This window comes from Pogona vitticeps, chromosome 4 (genome assembly GCF_051106095.1).
Source record: "Pogona vitticeps strain Pit_001003342236 chromosome 4, PviZW2.1, whole genome shotgun sequence".
Lineage (NCBI taxonomy): Eukaryota > Metazoa > Chordata > Lepidosauria > Squamata > Agamidae > Pogona > Pogona vitticeps.
The window spans coordinates 39,899,965-39,914,138 of NC_135786.1; the positions used below are offsets into that span (position 1 = coordinate 39,899,965).

Genomic DNA, 14,174 nt, shown 5'->3' on the forward strand with positions numbered 1-14,174 from the left:
CTTACTCTTTTAGAAGATCTTTATTTTCATGCATTTCATCTTCTAGTTTTAGGCTTAGCTTTTCATTTTCAAACTAAATTTATAAAACAAAAAGGTGCAAAAGATATGCTTTTCTATAAATAAGCTATTATTCTCAAAGATATATAAAGAAACACACTATGTTTCTTGACCTTGGTTTTAACGGACTTGATTGCTACCTTACAAAATTAATTACATCAAAAGTATATCTGCAATTATGAAAGTTAGAAACAAGCTTTTTAAAAAAGAAGCCAGAATTCTCAAACTTCCAATAAGATCCATGGAAAAGAGTCTTCAGACTTGTATGCAATCTGAGGCAAAGAGTGATGTATGTGTTGAAGCTATTATCAGCATAGGGATTTACAGCATTTTATTCTGCCCTCCTTCTCCTAGTATGGGAACCAAAGGTGGCTCAAAATGGATCCAAAAGATATGCAAATAAAACACAATAAATCACAACATTTTAAAACTATTTTAGTAATATTAAAAAGACTAATAATGTTTAAATAATTTTATTGCATACTGTATGAGCTATAATGTCCAATTTAATTGTTCAAAGCCTGCATATAAAGGAAGGTTTTTAATCTGTCACTGGAAGGACAGCAGGAAGAGGACCAACCTGGCCTCATCATGGACGGCTCTGAAGAATTTGGAAGCAACCACTAAAAAAGTCCTGTCTCCTGTCCTCATCAAACACATCTGTGAAGACAGCAATACCAAGAGGACCTCCCCAAAATATCTTGAAACCTGGACCAGCTCATATAGGTAGATACAGTCCTTCAGACAACCTGGAACCAAGTCATGTAACACTTTATAAGCCATAACCAGTGCTTTGAATTGTGCTCAGAAAGAACCTCATAGCCCATGAAGTTGTTGTAACAAGGGGGTTATGTACTCCCTGTAACAGTCCTGATAAGCCCTCTGGTTGCAACACTTTGAATCAGCTGAAGCTCCTGAGCACTCTTTAAACTAAGGCAGTCCACATACAGTGTGTTGCAATAATCCAGAAAGAATGTAACTAAGGCACGTGTCACTGTAGCTAGATCTGCCATTTCAAGCAATAGGCACAGCTAATGCACTAGCTTTAACTGTGCAGAGGTACTGCTGCTGCACCTTGCTATTCTCCTATTCTCAATCATCTTCATGCTCACCAGGGAGAAAGGATACAACCCTTATGTGATCCCTCCAAAGGAGCAATCCTTCACAAAACTGCTTTAAGGGTTTTTTTAAATTTTAAAGTTATGCATTTCAAAGTGTTCCAAATACAGTACTTGCCTGTAACTCTTGGATGGCTTTACGCAATGCTTCTGTAATTTTTCTGTTTTCCTGTAAAATTCTTTCTTTTTCCTTTATTTCATATTCTACAGTAACCTTCCACCTCTTGATCTTTTCAGCTTCTTTGTAAAGTCTTGAATAAAGTTCATTCATTGTCTCCACATTCTACCAAGGCAAGTTTCAATAATTTAATCACAAACATACTTAAAATTTCAGATAAAAACATATTTCATTATCACTCCTTTTAATTATTAAAATGTTTTACTTAACTATGTTTTTATCTAAATTTCAGCAGCCACATTAGCCATTAAAATTTTCTCTAGTGTGTGCAGGGAAGAATATGGAATATACAAATAATACATAATGAGATGTCAGCAATATGTGTAGTATTAAATTTTAAATATAATAAAGTTATAAATCTAATGCATCAGTATATCTAACAATATGATAAAGCATAATACATTAATTCAAGGAAGATTTTACAGTGGCAGAATAAAGACAGAGCCTGGGAAATTGCTCTTTAAAAAAATAGATATAATGACATGTTGAAGTGGTCCACAAGTGAGTAGCAGCAGAATGGTATTCTGAGCCCTAGAGCATCATCCTCCCATTGCTCAGCTCTGGATTATTTCAGTATGTTATTGCATTCTTTCTTCTTAAAACTGAACTCTTTAGTGTTTCTTTTAACTGATTATTTCTTCCCAGTAACAGTTATTTCCTACTCTAGAGCAGTGGTCCCCAACTGTTTTTACACTGCAGACCAGTTGGGGGAGGATGGGTCCACCTGCGGGGAAGGTGGGGCACACATACCCCATGTTCACATGCATGTGCAAAGGGGAGGGGTGCTCACACAGGGGCACGTAAATGCACAAAAGGGCAGGGGCACTCGAAGGGGGCACACCGCACTTGCACACATGCTCAAGGGGGCTGTGCAGGGGGAGTGCATGCGGGATGGGTGGAAGATCTGTCTCCGCAGCCCAGTCTGGCCCAGGCCACAGACCGTCACAGGGACGCGGACCAGGGGTTGGGGACCCCTGCTGTAGAGAACTTCAGGCACTGAAGTTATTTTGCGATTTAATGTAAATATTCTTTTGAGAAAATTCAACACAGTGCACATGCCCTATGCTTTAAAAATGTTACATTTAGATTGCAAATTAGGACTTCAGCCAAAAATAGAAATAGTAAATCAGAGTTTGAATTTCTGAAAAGCAGGATTGTGCAATGATTTGACTCATAATACATTGACCAAAATTCTAGTGTAGTAAACCACACAAGATCAGACCCACTGAATCAAATATCCATCCATCCATCCATCCATCCATCCATCCATCCATCCATCCATCCATCCATCCATCCATCCATCCATCCATCCATCCATCCATCCATCCATCCATCCATCCATCCCTCTCTCTCTCTCTCTCTCTCTCTCTCTCTCTCTCTCTCTCTCTCTCTCTATCTATCTATCTATCTATCTATCTATCTATCTATCTATCTATCTATCTATCTATCTATCTATTTTATTTATTAGATTTTTATCTCACCCTTCTAGACACAGGTCTACTTAGGGCGGCTCACACTAAAATTATTCATTAAACAATTAAAACAACTATTTACATTGACAATATTAGTATTAATCAAGATGGAAAATATGAAACAAAAGATTAAGTAGCAAGTAAAAGTCAAGTATTTAGTGCAGTGGTCCCCAACCTCTTCCAAATCACGGACCGGTTGGGGTGATGGGGTCCATGTATGGGTGAGCGGGGCACCCCTTGCACTCGCGGGTGGGCAGGGTGCACACTTGTGCATGCATGAGTGGACAGGACTCTCTCACGGCATGCGCAGATGGGTGGGTGGGGCATATGCTCAAATGCACAGGTGGGCAAGGCCCATTCACGGGTGGGCAGGGGCATTCCCACACATGCACTGGTGGGTGGGCCATGCATGCAGCTGGCCCTGTGTGGGGGATTGCATGCGGGTGGGGGGATGACTGCACGCATGTGCAATTTGGCGGGGCTATCTCATGGGTGGGTGGGGGCGCTCTCACGCATGCATGGGTGGGCAGGCCGTGCATGTGGGTGGGCATGCGGGGGGGAGATCGGTCTCCAGAACCTGGTCCTGATAACAGGCTGCAGACCAGTGGATAGGGACCCCTGATTTAGTGAGTCAACTGCTCCATAAGTTCCAGTGATTCTAATAACCTAACTGATTTACTTTAGCATAGTATCGCAGTTAGAGTAGACCTGTTTGAATCAATGGAAATTATGGAGCAGTTGACTCACTAAATCCCCATTCATTTATTAGGACTACTCTAGTGTGATTTACTATGGTAAGTAACAGGATTTTGGCCGTTGTATTGCTACCCCATCTCTTCTTCCTCAATGGATCTTTCTGTGAAGAAGAAAAAGCAGCAGCAGTGAAAGTACATGAGGGAATAAAACATCAGCTGGTACCTCATATAAAAATTTTTGATTGAATCACGGACATTGCATAATAAAACCATGTCTGGAAGCACTCATCAGGGATGGCTAATTTTGTAGTCAAAGAAAGTATTATATTTTATGTAGACATAGTGTATCATTTTAAAAAGTAATACAGTGGTGCCTCGCTTAACAGGCACTCTGTTTAGCGACGACTTTTTCAGAGCGTTTTTGTGCTTCGTTTAGCAATGGTCCCTATGGGCGATTTTTGCTTAGCGATGGTTGGGACCATGCTTCGCATAGCAATTACATTTTGGGTCCCCTGTTTCGCTTAACGATGGTTTAAACAGCCTCATGTTTGCTGTTTTTTAAATGTTTTTCTGTTATTTATAAAGTTACAGTTTACTGTTTAAAATGTTTGAAATCATAAAGTGCACTTAATAAACCCTTTGTTAACCAAATTTGACTTTGTTCTGACTCTTTTTTAATTTGTTGTTGTATTTTCCCCCCCTTGAGATGCATTGAATAGGTTTCAATGCATTTCAATTCGGGAACCGCGTTTCGCTTAGTGATGTTTCCTATGGTGATTTTCGCTTAAGGACGGCAATTCGTTCCTATTGGAACAGATTATCCAGTTTAAAATTCATTTCAATGGGAAACCGTATTTCGCTTAGCGAGGCACCACTGTATAGAACTTTGAGGAGTGAGAATTTAGATCAGAGAGGGAACATGGGGTGTATAGAGAAAAAGCAACACAATAATGCATCCATGGCTTAACACGTGTGTTCTGTGTCATCAAACAGAACTGACTTACAGCAACCCTAACAGAGCTTTCAAAGTAAATCAGATATTTAAGGAGTGGTTTTATGAATTCCACTCAGTTTCAAAGGCTAGGTGGGGATTTGAACCCTGTTCTCCAGAGGTCTATTCTGTTACTCCTTCCAGCAGACCACACTGGGAATGCAGTGGCTTAACACAGATAACTATAAAGAAAACCCAAAACATTAGAAATGTGGATATATCAAAGAATTTCTTGAACTGAGGACTGACTAACAAGAAGGCAATTTTAAAAAAACAGGAAATCATAAAACAGAATACTCTGGTCATATAAAGAGAAATGCAAATAATTTGGATGCGACATCATTGTTTAGAGCTGCCATATTTAAAATCAGTATAGGCATGATGTCATAAAGATATATACTTAACTGACCTCCTGATCTATCTCAAGCACATGGCCAGTGGAGGTGATGGCATTCCAGTGGAACTATTTTAAATCTTAAAAGATGACGCTGTTAAGGTGCTACACTCAATATGCCAACAACTTTGGAAAACTCAGCAGTGGCCAGAGGATTGGAAAAGATCAGTCTACATCCCAATCCCAAAGAAGGACAGTGCCAAAGAATGCTCCAACTACACTCCAACTGCACTCATTTCACACGCTAGCAAGGTTATGCTCAAAATCCTACAAGGTAGGCTTCAGGAGTATGTGGACCGAGAACTGCCAGAAGTACTAGCTGGATTTCGAAGGGGCAGAGGAACTAGAGACCAAATTGCTAACATGTGCTGGATTATGGAGACAGCCAGAGAGTTCCAGAAAAACATCTACTTCTGCTTCATTGACTATGCAAAAGCCTTTGACTGTGTTGACCACAACAAACTATGGCAAGTCCTTAAAGAAATGGGAGTGCCTGACCACCTTATCTATCTCCGGAGAAATCTATATGTGGGACAGGAAGCAACAGTTAGAACTGGATATGGAACAACTGATTGGTTCAAAATTGGGAAAGGAGTACAACAAGGCTGTATATTGTCTCCCTGCTTATTTAACCTATATGCAGAATACATCATGCGAAAAGCTGGACTGGATGAATCCCAAGCCGGAGTTAAGATTGCCAGAAGAAATATCAACAACCTCAGATATACTGTAGAGATGATGCCACTCTGATGGCAGAATGTGAGGAGAAATTAAAGAACCTCTTAACGAGGGTGAAAGAGGAGAGGGCAAAAAATGGTCTGAAGCTCAACATCAAAAAAACTAAGATCATGGCCACTGGTCCCATTACCTCCTGGCAAATAGAAGGGGAAGATATGAAGGACAGATTTTAATTTCTCGGGCTCCGTGATCACTGCAGATGGTGACAGCAGCCACAAAATTAAAAGACACCTGCTTCTTGGGAGGAAAGTGACAAGAAACCTAGACAGCATCTTAAAAAGCAGAGAACATCACATTGCTGACAAAGGTCCACATACTTAAAGCTATCGTTTTTCCAGTAGCGATGCATGGAAGTGAGAGCTGGACCATAAAGAAGGCTAACTGCCGAAGAATTGATGCTTTTGAACTGTGGTGCTGGAGGAGAGGAGTCCCCTGGACTGCAAAGAGAACAAAGCTATCCATTTTGAAGGAAATCAACTCTGAGTGCTCACTGGAAGGACAGATTCTGAAGGTGAGGCTCCAATACCTTGCCATCTCATGAGAAGAAAAGACTCCCTGCAAAAAAAACTGATGTTGGGAAAGTGTGAAGGCAAGAGGAGAAGGGGACGACAGAGGATGAGATGATTGGACAGTGTAATAGAAGCTGCCAACATAAATTTGACCCGACTCCGGGAGGCAGTGGAAGACAGGAGAGCCTGGTGTGCTATGGTCCATGCGATCACGAAGAGTCGGACATGACTTAACGACTAAATAACAACAACAATAGACATACATCCGACTTGCAGTGCTAGAGGAACAAGAATGCATGTAATAAATAACCTGAACAAGTTAGGGTAGGCAGAAAAATAGACAAAATGAAAACAAGGTGTGTTTAGACATTGTTTCCTCAGACCTGTTCTAAACAAACATAGCTACACTCAAGCTTTACTTCATATGCCATAAAGATATATACTTAACTGACCTCCTGATCTATCTCAGGTACAAGTTTCACTCTCTGTGAATCAGGGTCTGAAAATGTAAGATTTTAAGATTGATTATTATAACATAACTATGTATAATAACAAACTAACATTAACAGTTTAGGAACTACAAATTACATATTTTATAATAAGAGCACAGCTGCACACTGTTATAATGGTTTTGCCATATGCTGTTCTGACTGGTATAAATACGTCCAACCAAATATCATAGAGTACAAATGAATATAAAACAGGTATATTGGATTCTAACTTTCCAAAGTACAAGTATTCCTACCTGTAAAATCTATATGCTTTGAGGTAGTTCTCTTTCCAAAAGGTAAATTATAATCATCTTCAGTTCTGTTGTTAAAATTCTGGTGGAGGAAAGTGTCAAACAATATTATTAAAATGAAAATACACTGTAATATATCCAGATGTACTAATATAGAAAATTCTAAACATTACTTGGAAATGCCTTACACTGAAACTGAAAGAACTTCTCATACATAATCGTGATGAAGTCATCATCAACAACAGACTGCCACTAATTAAAAGTTTTGTCCAACAATTTCAGGGCACATGTAACATCATCACATTGTGTGTGAGCCTCTTGCATGCTGAAATGTTTTTGATCAGCAGGAATTTGCTGCCAATGATAATATAATCACTGCTGCACATACAGAGCTGCACAACAGGACTTCAGACATTATTATTTTTATTTATACATGATTTCTCAGCCTGCCAGAGTCCCCATAATGACAGGCAATATGATCCCAATATGAAACCAAAAGCGAAACAAAACTTTATTTTCAAAACAAAGAAGCATTTTTTAAAAAACCAATAACCTAGCCAATGAGGATAATTTGAAAGCAGAGTCAGAGAACAAGACAGACAGACCTACTCAGTACAGTATCAACCTTTCTCTTGGGAAACAAAAAATTATCAGTCTGAATGCTTCTTGGCTAAATATTATATAGTGTGAAACTACATGTCAATGCATCCATTTTTGAAGAGCAAATAATGGAGACAAGGTTGCTAACAAAGGAGGAGGAAGGAAGGGGTAGCCTTAAAAACTCTGAAATATTGGAAGGAAGTTTAACTTCAGTGGAAGATACATAGCAGTTTCCAGACACCCAATATTGAAGAAGAAGAAGAATGCAAGATTGACTGAAATTATGTTGCTTAGCATAGTAAATCACAAGTAGAGCAGGCCTACTGAATCAGTGAGAATTTTGTGTGTCAGCTCCTTCATAACTTCCAATGATTTGATGGGCCTACTCTAATTGTAATTTACTATGCTGAGCAACAGGAATCCAGCTTTCATTTCTCTCCAACAGGAGAAACCTGATAAAGATCCAAAATCAAGTCAAGAAAAAGTGCGGAGTTCAGCCAGTTCAAAATGGTAAGAAGGCAGGGTTATTCTAGCAAGGAAGTAGGACAGGATGGCAGGCCCTGAAGCTCTCAATAGACTTCAGCAGCTCTGTTCATCCAGGACTGAGATTGTTGCTACCTATGACACACACACACATACCCATAATTCAGCCACATGCATTCTCATGGCTGGAATGCCAAAGAAGAAAAGACTTTCACTGAGGAGACACCTAATTTCTGAGGGAGTCTTCCAAGTATTTATCTGGTAAACCTGAGCACTTTGCTGTATAGCCTTGAGCTAAGTCTGTGCTTTCTTTTGCTATTATGCTCAAAGAACAGGAGGGGGTCCACCTTACTTTTCTAATTGTGGAGCTGAGCTGCATATATCTAGGGGCCAGATTCATGAACCCCAAGGATCCTGCATTGGTGGGGGCTGCTGGCTCCTAATCACACTCATGGAGATCAAATGTAAACTCCTAAATTAGTTTTCTGGAATTTTCATGACAATGCAGCAACTTACCTCACCCTCTAGGACCAGTACTGAGACAAACAGCCACCCATAAGCCTCAAGCCTAGTCCTCTAAAACAGGGGTCGTCAACCCCGGACCACAGCCTGGTGCAGCCCCATCGGCTTGCCAGAACTGGGCCATGGATACAGATCTCTGCCCCACCGCATGCTTGCATGGTGGGCATGTTGCACTCACAGGGGGCATGTCGCGCTCACGGTGGGTGTGTTGCACTCATGGTGGGTGTGTCATGCTTGGGCAGGGAGCGTCACACTCATGGTGGGCGTGTCACGCTCGTGGGTGTGTTGCACTCACGCAGTAGGCGTGTTGCACTTGTGGGTGGTGGGCGTGTCATGCTCACATGGGGGAGTGTCGTGCTTGTGGTGGGCGTGTCATGCTTGCAGGGGGGCATGTCACACCCACCGCAAGCATGACATGTTCCCCTGCACGAGCGCAACACCCCCTGCGAGTGTGACACGCCCACCACACTTGCGTCATGGTGTCCCTACCCCACACCATGGAAGCCGCTCCCCTCAACCAGTCCGTGGCCCCAAGAAGGTTGGGGACTGCTACTCACATGTGCGTGAGCGCAACACACCCACTGCACTCGCGTGACACACCCACCGCGCATGGAGCCCGCTCCTCCCAACCAGTCCGTGGCCCCAAAAAGGTTGGGGACCACTGCTGTAAAAGGAGAGCAACCTCATCCTAAAGCTATGACCTCAGTTCCAAGCTATCTTTTCTACTAATCAACTTAAAGTTAATTAGTCTACACAAAATCTCAATTTATTCATCTACTGTATATCCAATTCCTCACTGCATCCAAATAGCAACTGAAGACTTGTACAGACTACTTTGCATCAGTTGAAAGAGAGCTACACCATATTGATGACACTGGCCATTTTAAAAACAAATAAAGTACCGGTATGTTGAACTATTAACCCTTTATTATGCTCATTTTTTAAACATGACATTGTTATTACCTGAAAGAATCCTTCATCCCGTTTGTTTGTTTGTGGTTTGACTGCAGATATCTGGGTATTACTTGGCTTTGGTGGTACAAACAACTTAAATTTAAAAGATTTCTCCTGCTCCATTTTTTTTCTTAAAAAAGACACAAGAATCAAAATTTAAAAATAACATTGTAAATTTTGTTTTAGATTAAATATACTCAACGTGCAGTATTGTTTTTCCTATTCCCTAAGACTAATATCAATTATTATATTATCTTAATAATTATTATATTATCTTAGAATTGAGTGGAGATTAACTAACCCAAAACTTGTTAGCAAAATTAAAGACAAAAAGAAAATTTTTAAAATGCAGCACATTAAAGAGTAACAAATTTATTTCAGTATCAGCATTTGTGGATTGCAATCACCTTCTTCAGATACAGGGAGTGTAAATTCATGTGCCTTATATTTATTTCCATAGTGAGAATGTAACAGAATTATGGGAAGGCATAGGAAGGATTTGTGGGAAACGCACTACATGATATCAACCTGGAAATGTGTATAATGGGAAGAGCAAAGGGAGGAAATCAAACCTTTGAAGCATCCTCTGTAACTGTGATTGCCAGGAAGAATAGATCAGAATGCATTTCAAAGAGACTGGTCTATGTTTCTCCTATTTATTCAGTATATGGGTTAGTTCAAAGCAGTTCAGGCTAGCAAATAATAATATCATCAAAATGCCAAACAGCAATGGCATGAAGAGAGTCTTACAAGAGAGGAAAATTATAAATACTTTGGGATCTTGCAGGCAGAAAATATCAAACATTAAACAGTTAAAAGTAGGATTAGTAAGTTATATATAAGAAGAATAAGAAAAGCCCTAAAGTTGAAGCTAAATGGTGGAAAAACCATCAAAGCTATAAACCTCTGAGTGGTACCAGTTAGTGGGTATACTGCAGACATACTTGACTGAATGCAACCTGAACTGGGCACTTTAGATCAAAGAACTAAAAAATTAATGACCATCCATCACACATTGCATCCACAGAATGACATTGACTACTATATCTTCCATAGAATGAAGGTTTACAAGTCGATCAGTTGAACAAGAAAAGAGAGGTCAGAATATACCAGTAAAAATCAAGCAGGTTTACTGAAGACCAAAGAAACAAGGGAAGCCCACTGAAAACACAAGTTAACTATGCAACATAACTCAGTGGCCTATACCTTAAAAACATTCAGGGAAAAGCCAACAGAAATTGAAGGGTTTATTATCCTTGCAGCACAACAGAATGCAGTCCATACAAATGGAATTAAAATCTTAAGGCAGAATTTCCTCTATGATGCCATCTCTCTTGCTTCCTTCAAATTCAAATTTTTCTGTGCCTTTGGCACAATGTTGGTTCCCATTCCATATTGTAACTAAATTAAGTTGCAATCCAAGAAGCCTTACTTATCAGAAGGGTTGTATAGGAATGTGCTGCAAGCACACATGAATGAAATGACTGGCTATTATTTTCGGTTTACTCTTATCTCTATTGCCCCTTTTTCTATTTTCTCCCTTGTGCTGATTTCTAGATTGCAAACTTCTGGGCAGAGATTCATCCTCTTGTACAGAATCATATAATGTGTATTATAATGGGTGTAGAAACAATAACCTCCAGGTATTTTCGCAACAGCAGTTTCACACCAAGTTGTTTTTCATGCAGATTATCATTCTTCATTCATAACAGTCAAGCAGATTGCAGTCTACAAAGGTTATTCCAAATAAGTCTTAATCTTTAAAGTGACACAAGAATGTTGTTTTGTGTGAAACAAGAAACACAGCTGGCCCCTTACAAATGACTCCATTCTTAATGCTCCCTCTCTTTCCTCCCCCTTCTCCCACCACTTTTCTTATAGTAGAAAGTCCATTAAAAAGAAAAAAAGATGGAATCACTGCAAATGCCTTCTCACTGAAACTGTGGGAATACTGTGCCCCTCACCTGGAAAGAATGATTTTAAATGTAAAATTATTATTTATGTATTTATTTAAAATGTTGATGTAAACAATTGGCTTTCAATGAATGTACGTTTTGTATTCAAATGCTAATCACAGGAAACGGAAAAATCGACTTCATGGATGCTTAAGTGTCAAGACAGATTTTTTTACACGTGCCATTTCCGTGCATTTTTCATGAGTATGAACACTGAAGTCAGTCAATAGGAGGGAGTTCGCAATTATAATAACTCCATCCTTGCACTTTTTGCTACATAATAACGTCAACCCCCTCGTACAAGGTCATGAGGCTCTCTAGCTCCACGTGAAACAGCCACAGTTCAGACTGTATAGTGTTTTCCAGCCAGGGGGCTCCCTTCGCATCCCCTCAAACCGTCTACCCACGGTCGGCCTACACACTGAGGCATGAACAGCGCCTCACACCAAAGCGGAAATGTGTAACCCTCGGGTGTGGAGTTTCCAGGCTGGACGGCTAAGCCGGGCGAAAGTGACATGTATACTGAAAAGGCGAGGCGAGGGTAAGGCGCCGGAGGTGCACGCACCCTGGACGCCTCATTACCTCGAAGGGCAGCGCTGAGCTTAACGGCCCGAAAGAGACGAAAGAAACGGCGGGAAAGAGCCCGACCGCGAGACGTGTGCAAAAGCGCGAGCTCCGGCGTTGGCCGTTTAACGATTTTTCCTGGGCAGAGGCCGCAGAATGGAAGAGTGGCTTATAGAGACCCCCTCGGTGTGGGAGAGGGGAGGAAGTGAACGTTGAGGGGATTACCTCCGCCTTTGACAATAGGATCACTCTGAGTAATGACAGCCAGCAGCTACGATAAATCCCCAAACCTGTGTATTCTTTGCACGCAGTTGGCATGTCCGTTTTCTGTTCGATGCTGAAGGTGGGGGGGTGTTGAGAAAAAGAAGAGGCGTAGAAATATTTGTGTTGCTGTGCCTAGCGCCGAATTTCCTGAAAGTTGTGTTCTCTGGGAGCGAAAACTATATGATCAACAGCGTCCTGAGCTAACTCAAGGAAAGATGTAACTCTAAAAACCTGTCAGTTGTAAGCAATTCTGAGTTAAAGAAATCAATAATTAGAATGTGGACCTTTAAATTTAAACTTTTCAACCAACATCGTTGCCACTGAGGATAAAATAAGCATGCATGAATTGTCGAATCTGCCCCACTAGCATCCTTTTAAGACAGGTATAGGAAATGTGAACTTGCAGGGTTTCCCGGAAAATAAGACCTAACCTGAAAATAAGCCCTAGTATGATTTTTAGGATGCTCGTAATATAAGCCCGATCCTCAAAATAAGCCCCTATTAAATGAAATTCCACCCTCCACCATTGTGCAGCAACCAGAAGATGACATGACTGTATTTGAATAAATATAGATTGTTGTACATAAAAAAAATTCCCTGAAAATAAGCCCTAATGTGTTTTTGAAACAAAAATTAATATAAGACCCTGTCTTATTTTCGGGGAAACACAGTAATTTGTGGGTCCAATCAAATTTACAACTTGCACCATCTTTAATGTAAAATATAGCCTTGGAATTTGATCACAGATTTTTTGCATAATATGTAGCATATTTTATACAGGAGAGAAATCAAGGACACTATTTCAGATATTAGCTGGTTGGATAGTTCAGTGGTTGTGGTATCTGGCTTTGGAGCCAGAGGCTAGGAATTTTATTCCCCACTGTGCCTCCTGTGAAGTAGAGCCAGCCTGTGTAGCTTTGGGTAACACTCACAGTCCCAGGGGACCCCAGAGGAAAAGAATGGTAGCCACCTCTGAGTAATCTTTACCTGGCAAACTCTGAAACGTGTCACCATAAACCAGAATTGATTTGACGGCACATAATTATTTTATTTAAGATATTAAATGGGGAAGTGCTTCAGAATCTGTTTAAGGGGCAAACTAAATAAGACAAGGGAAAATATGCCATGTATGCACCCTGGAAAAGCAATTCAGTTCAGGGAAAAATTATACAGAGGGAAAGAACAAATTCCCACTTCCGTGCCACAAGAGGCTTCTTGCAGATGCCCTGTCTGCAACGTTCAATGAAATGGAGATGTATTCATCTTCACTGTTATGTTTGATTCGACCCTCGGAGAAGGATAAAGACATTCTTGAAGTTTGTTACATTATCTGACACATAGGCTTACTTCATTAACTCTCTTGAATCTAGATGGACACATTAAGATCCAGTCTTAATTAAACTTTAGTTTTTGCGTTGGTCTTAATTTTCCCTTCAGTTACAATGTATTTTCTACAATCCTTCTTTTTCTCAGATTATACACACAGAATACAGTATTCTTTAAACCAAAGGTATGCATACAATTACAATTTAGGAACAAAACTTTTAGTCCAGTTATAAATAGAAAATAAACTACAGAAGACTAGGTTGATTAGTCCATTTATTAGACTTAAATATATATCTGAAAAATATAGTACTATACAAAATAGGTTTCATGTATTAAAAATATTTCCTATATATTCACATGAGCAACTTATACCATAATATATTTCAGATATTGAGACCAATTCTTAAATGCCAAAGGTAACAAATTCTAACATAAAACAACATTTTGAGACATATTATATTATTTTTTAAAAAACTAGTTGATACTGTCCTAATATCAGACAGCAAAAACAGTTAAGTTGGGGGGTATTTATTACAAATATTATAAATCTTTAAGATAAAGTTGAGAAAGCAACTGGAACTAAATGAATGAAAATTATGTGTACGTCTTCTA

At 39.9% G+C, this 14,174-nt stretch overlaps 1 protein-coding gene across 1 annotated transcript in view; it reads right to left on the reverse strand.

Moving 5' to 3' along the window:
* SYCP1 (synaptonemal complex protein 1) overlaps nt 1-12,135 on the reverse strand; it is a 113,697-nt gene extending 101,562 nt beyond the window's left edge. The window contains exons 1-6 of the mRNA XM_072997139.2: nt 11,991-12,135; nt 9,463-9,583; nt 6,898-6,976; nt 6,605-6,651; nt 1,294-1,458; nt 6-73 (exon numbers count right to left, since the gene is read on the reverse strand). Of these exons, the coding sequence (XP_072853240.2) occupies nt 6-73; nt 1,294-1,458; nt 6,605-6,651; nt 6,898-6,976; nt 9,463-9,576 (473 nt within the window). The 5' untranslated portion in view covers nt 9,577-9,583; nt 11,991-12,135. The remainder of the gene's footprint in view (nt 1-5; nt 74-1,293; nt 1,459-6,604; nt 6,652-6,897; nt 6,977-9,462; nt 9,584-11,990) is intronic.
* Nucleotides 12,136-14,174: the final 2,039 nt, after the last annotated feature.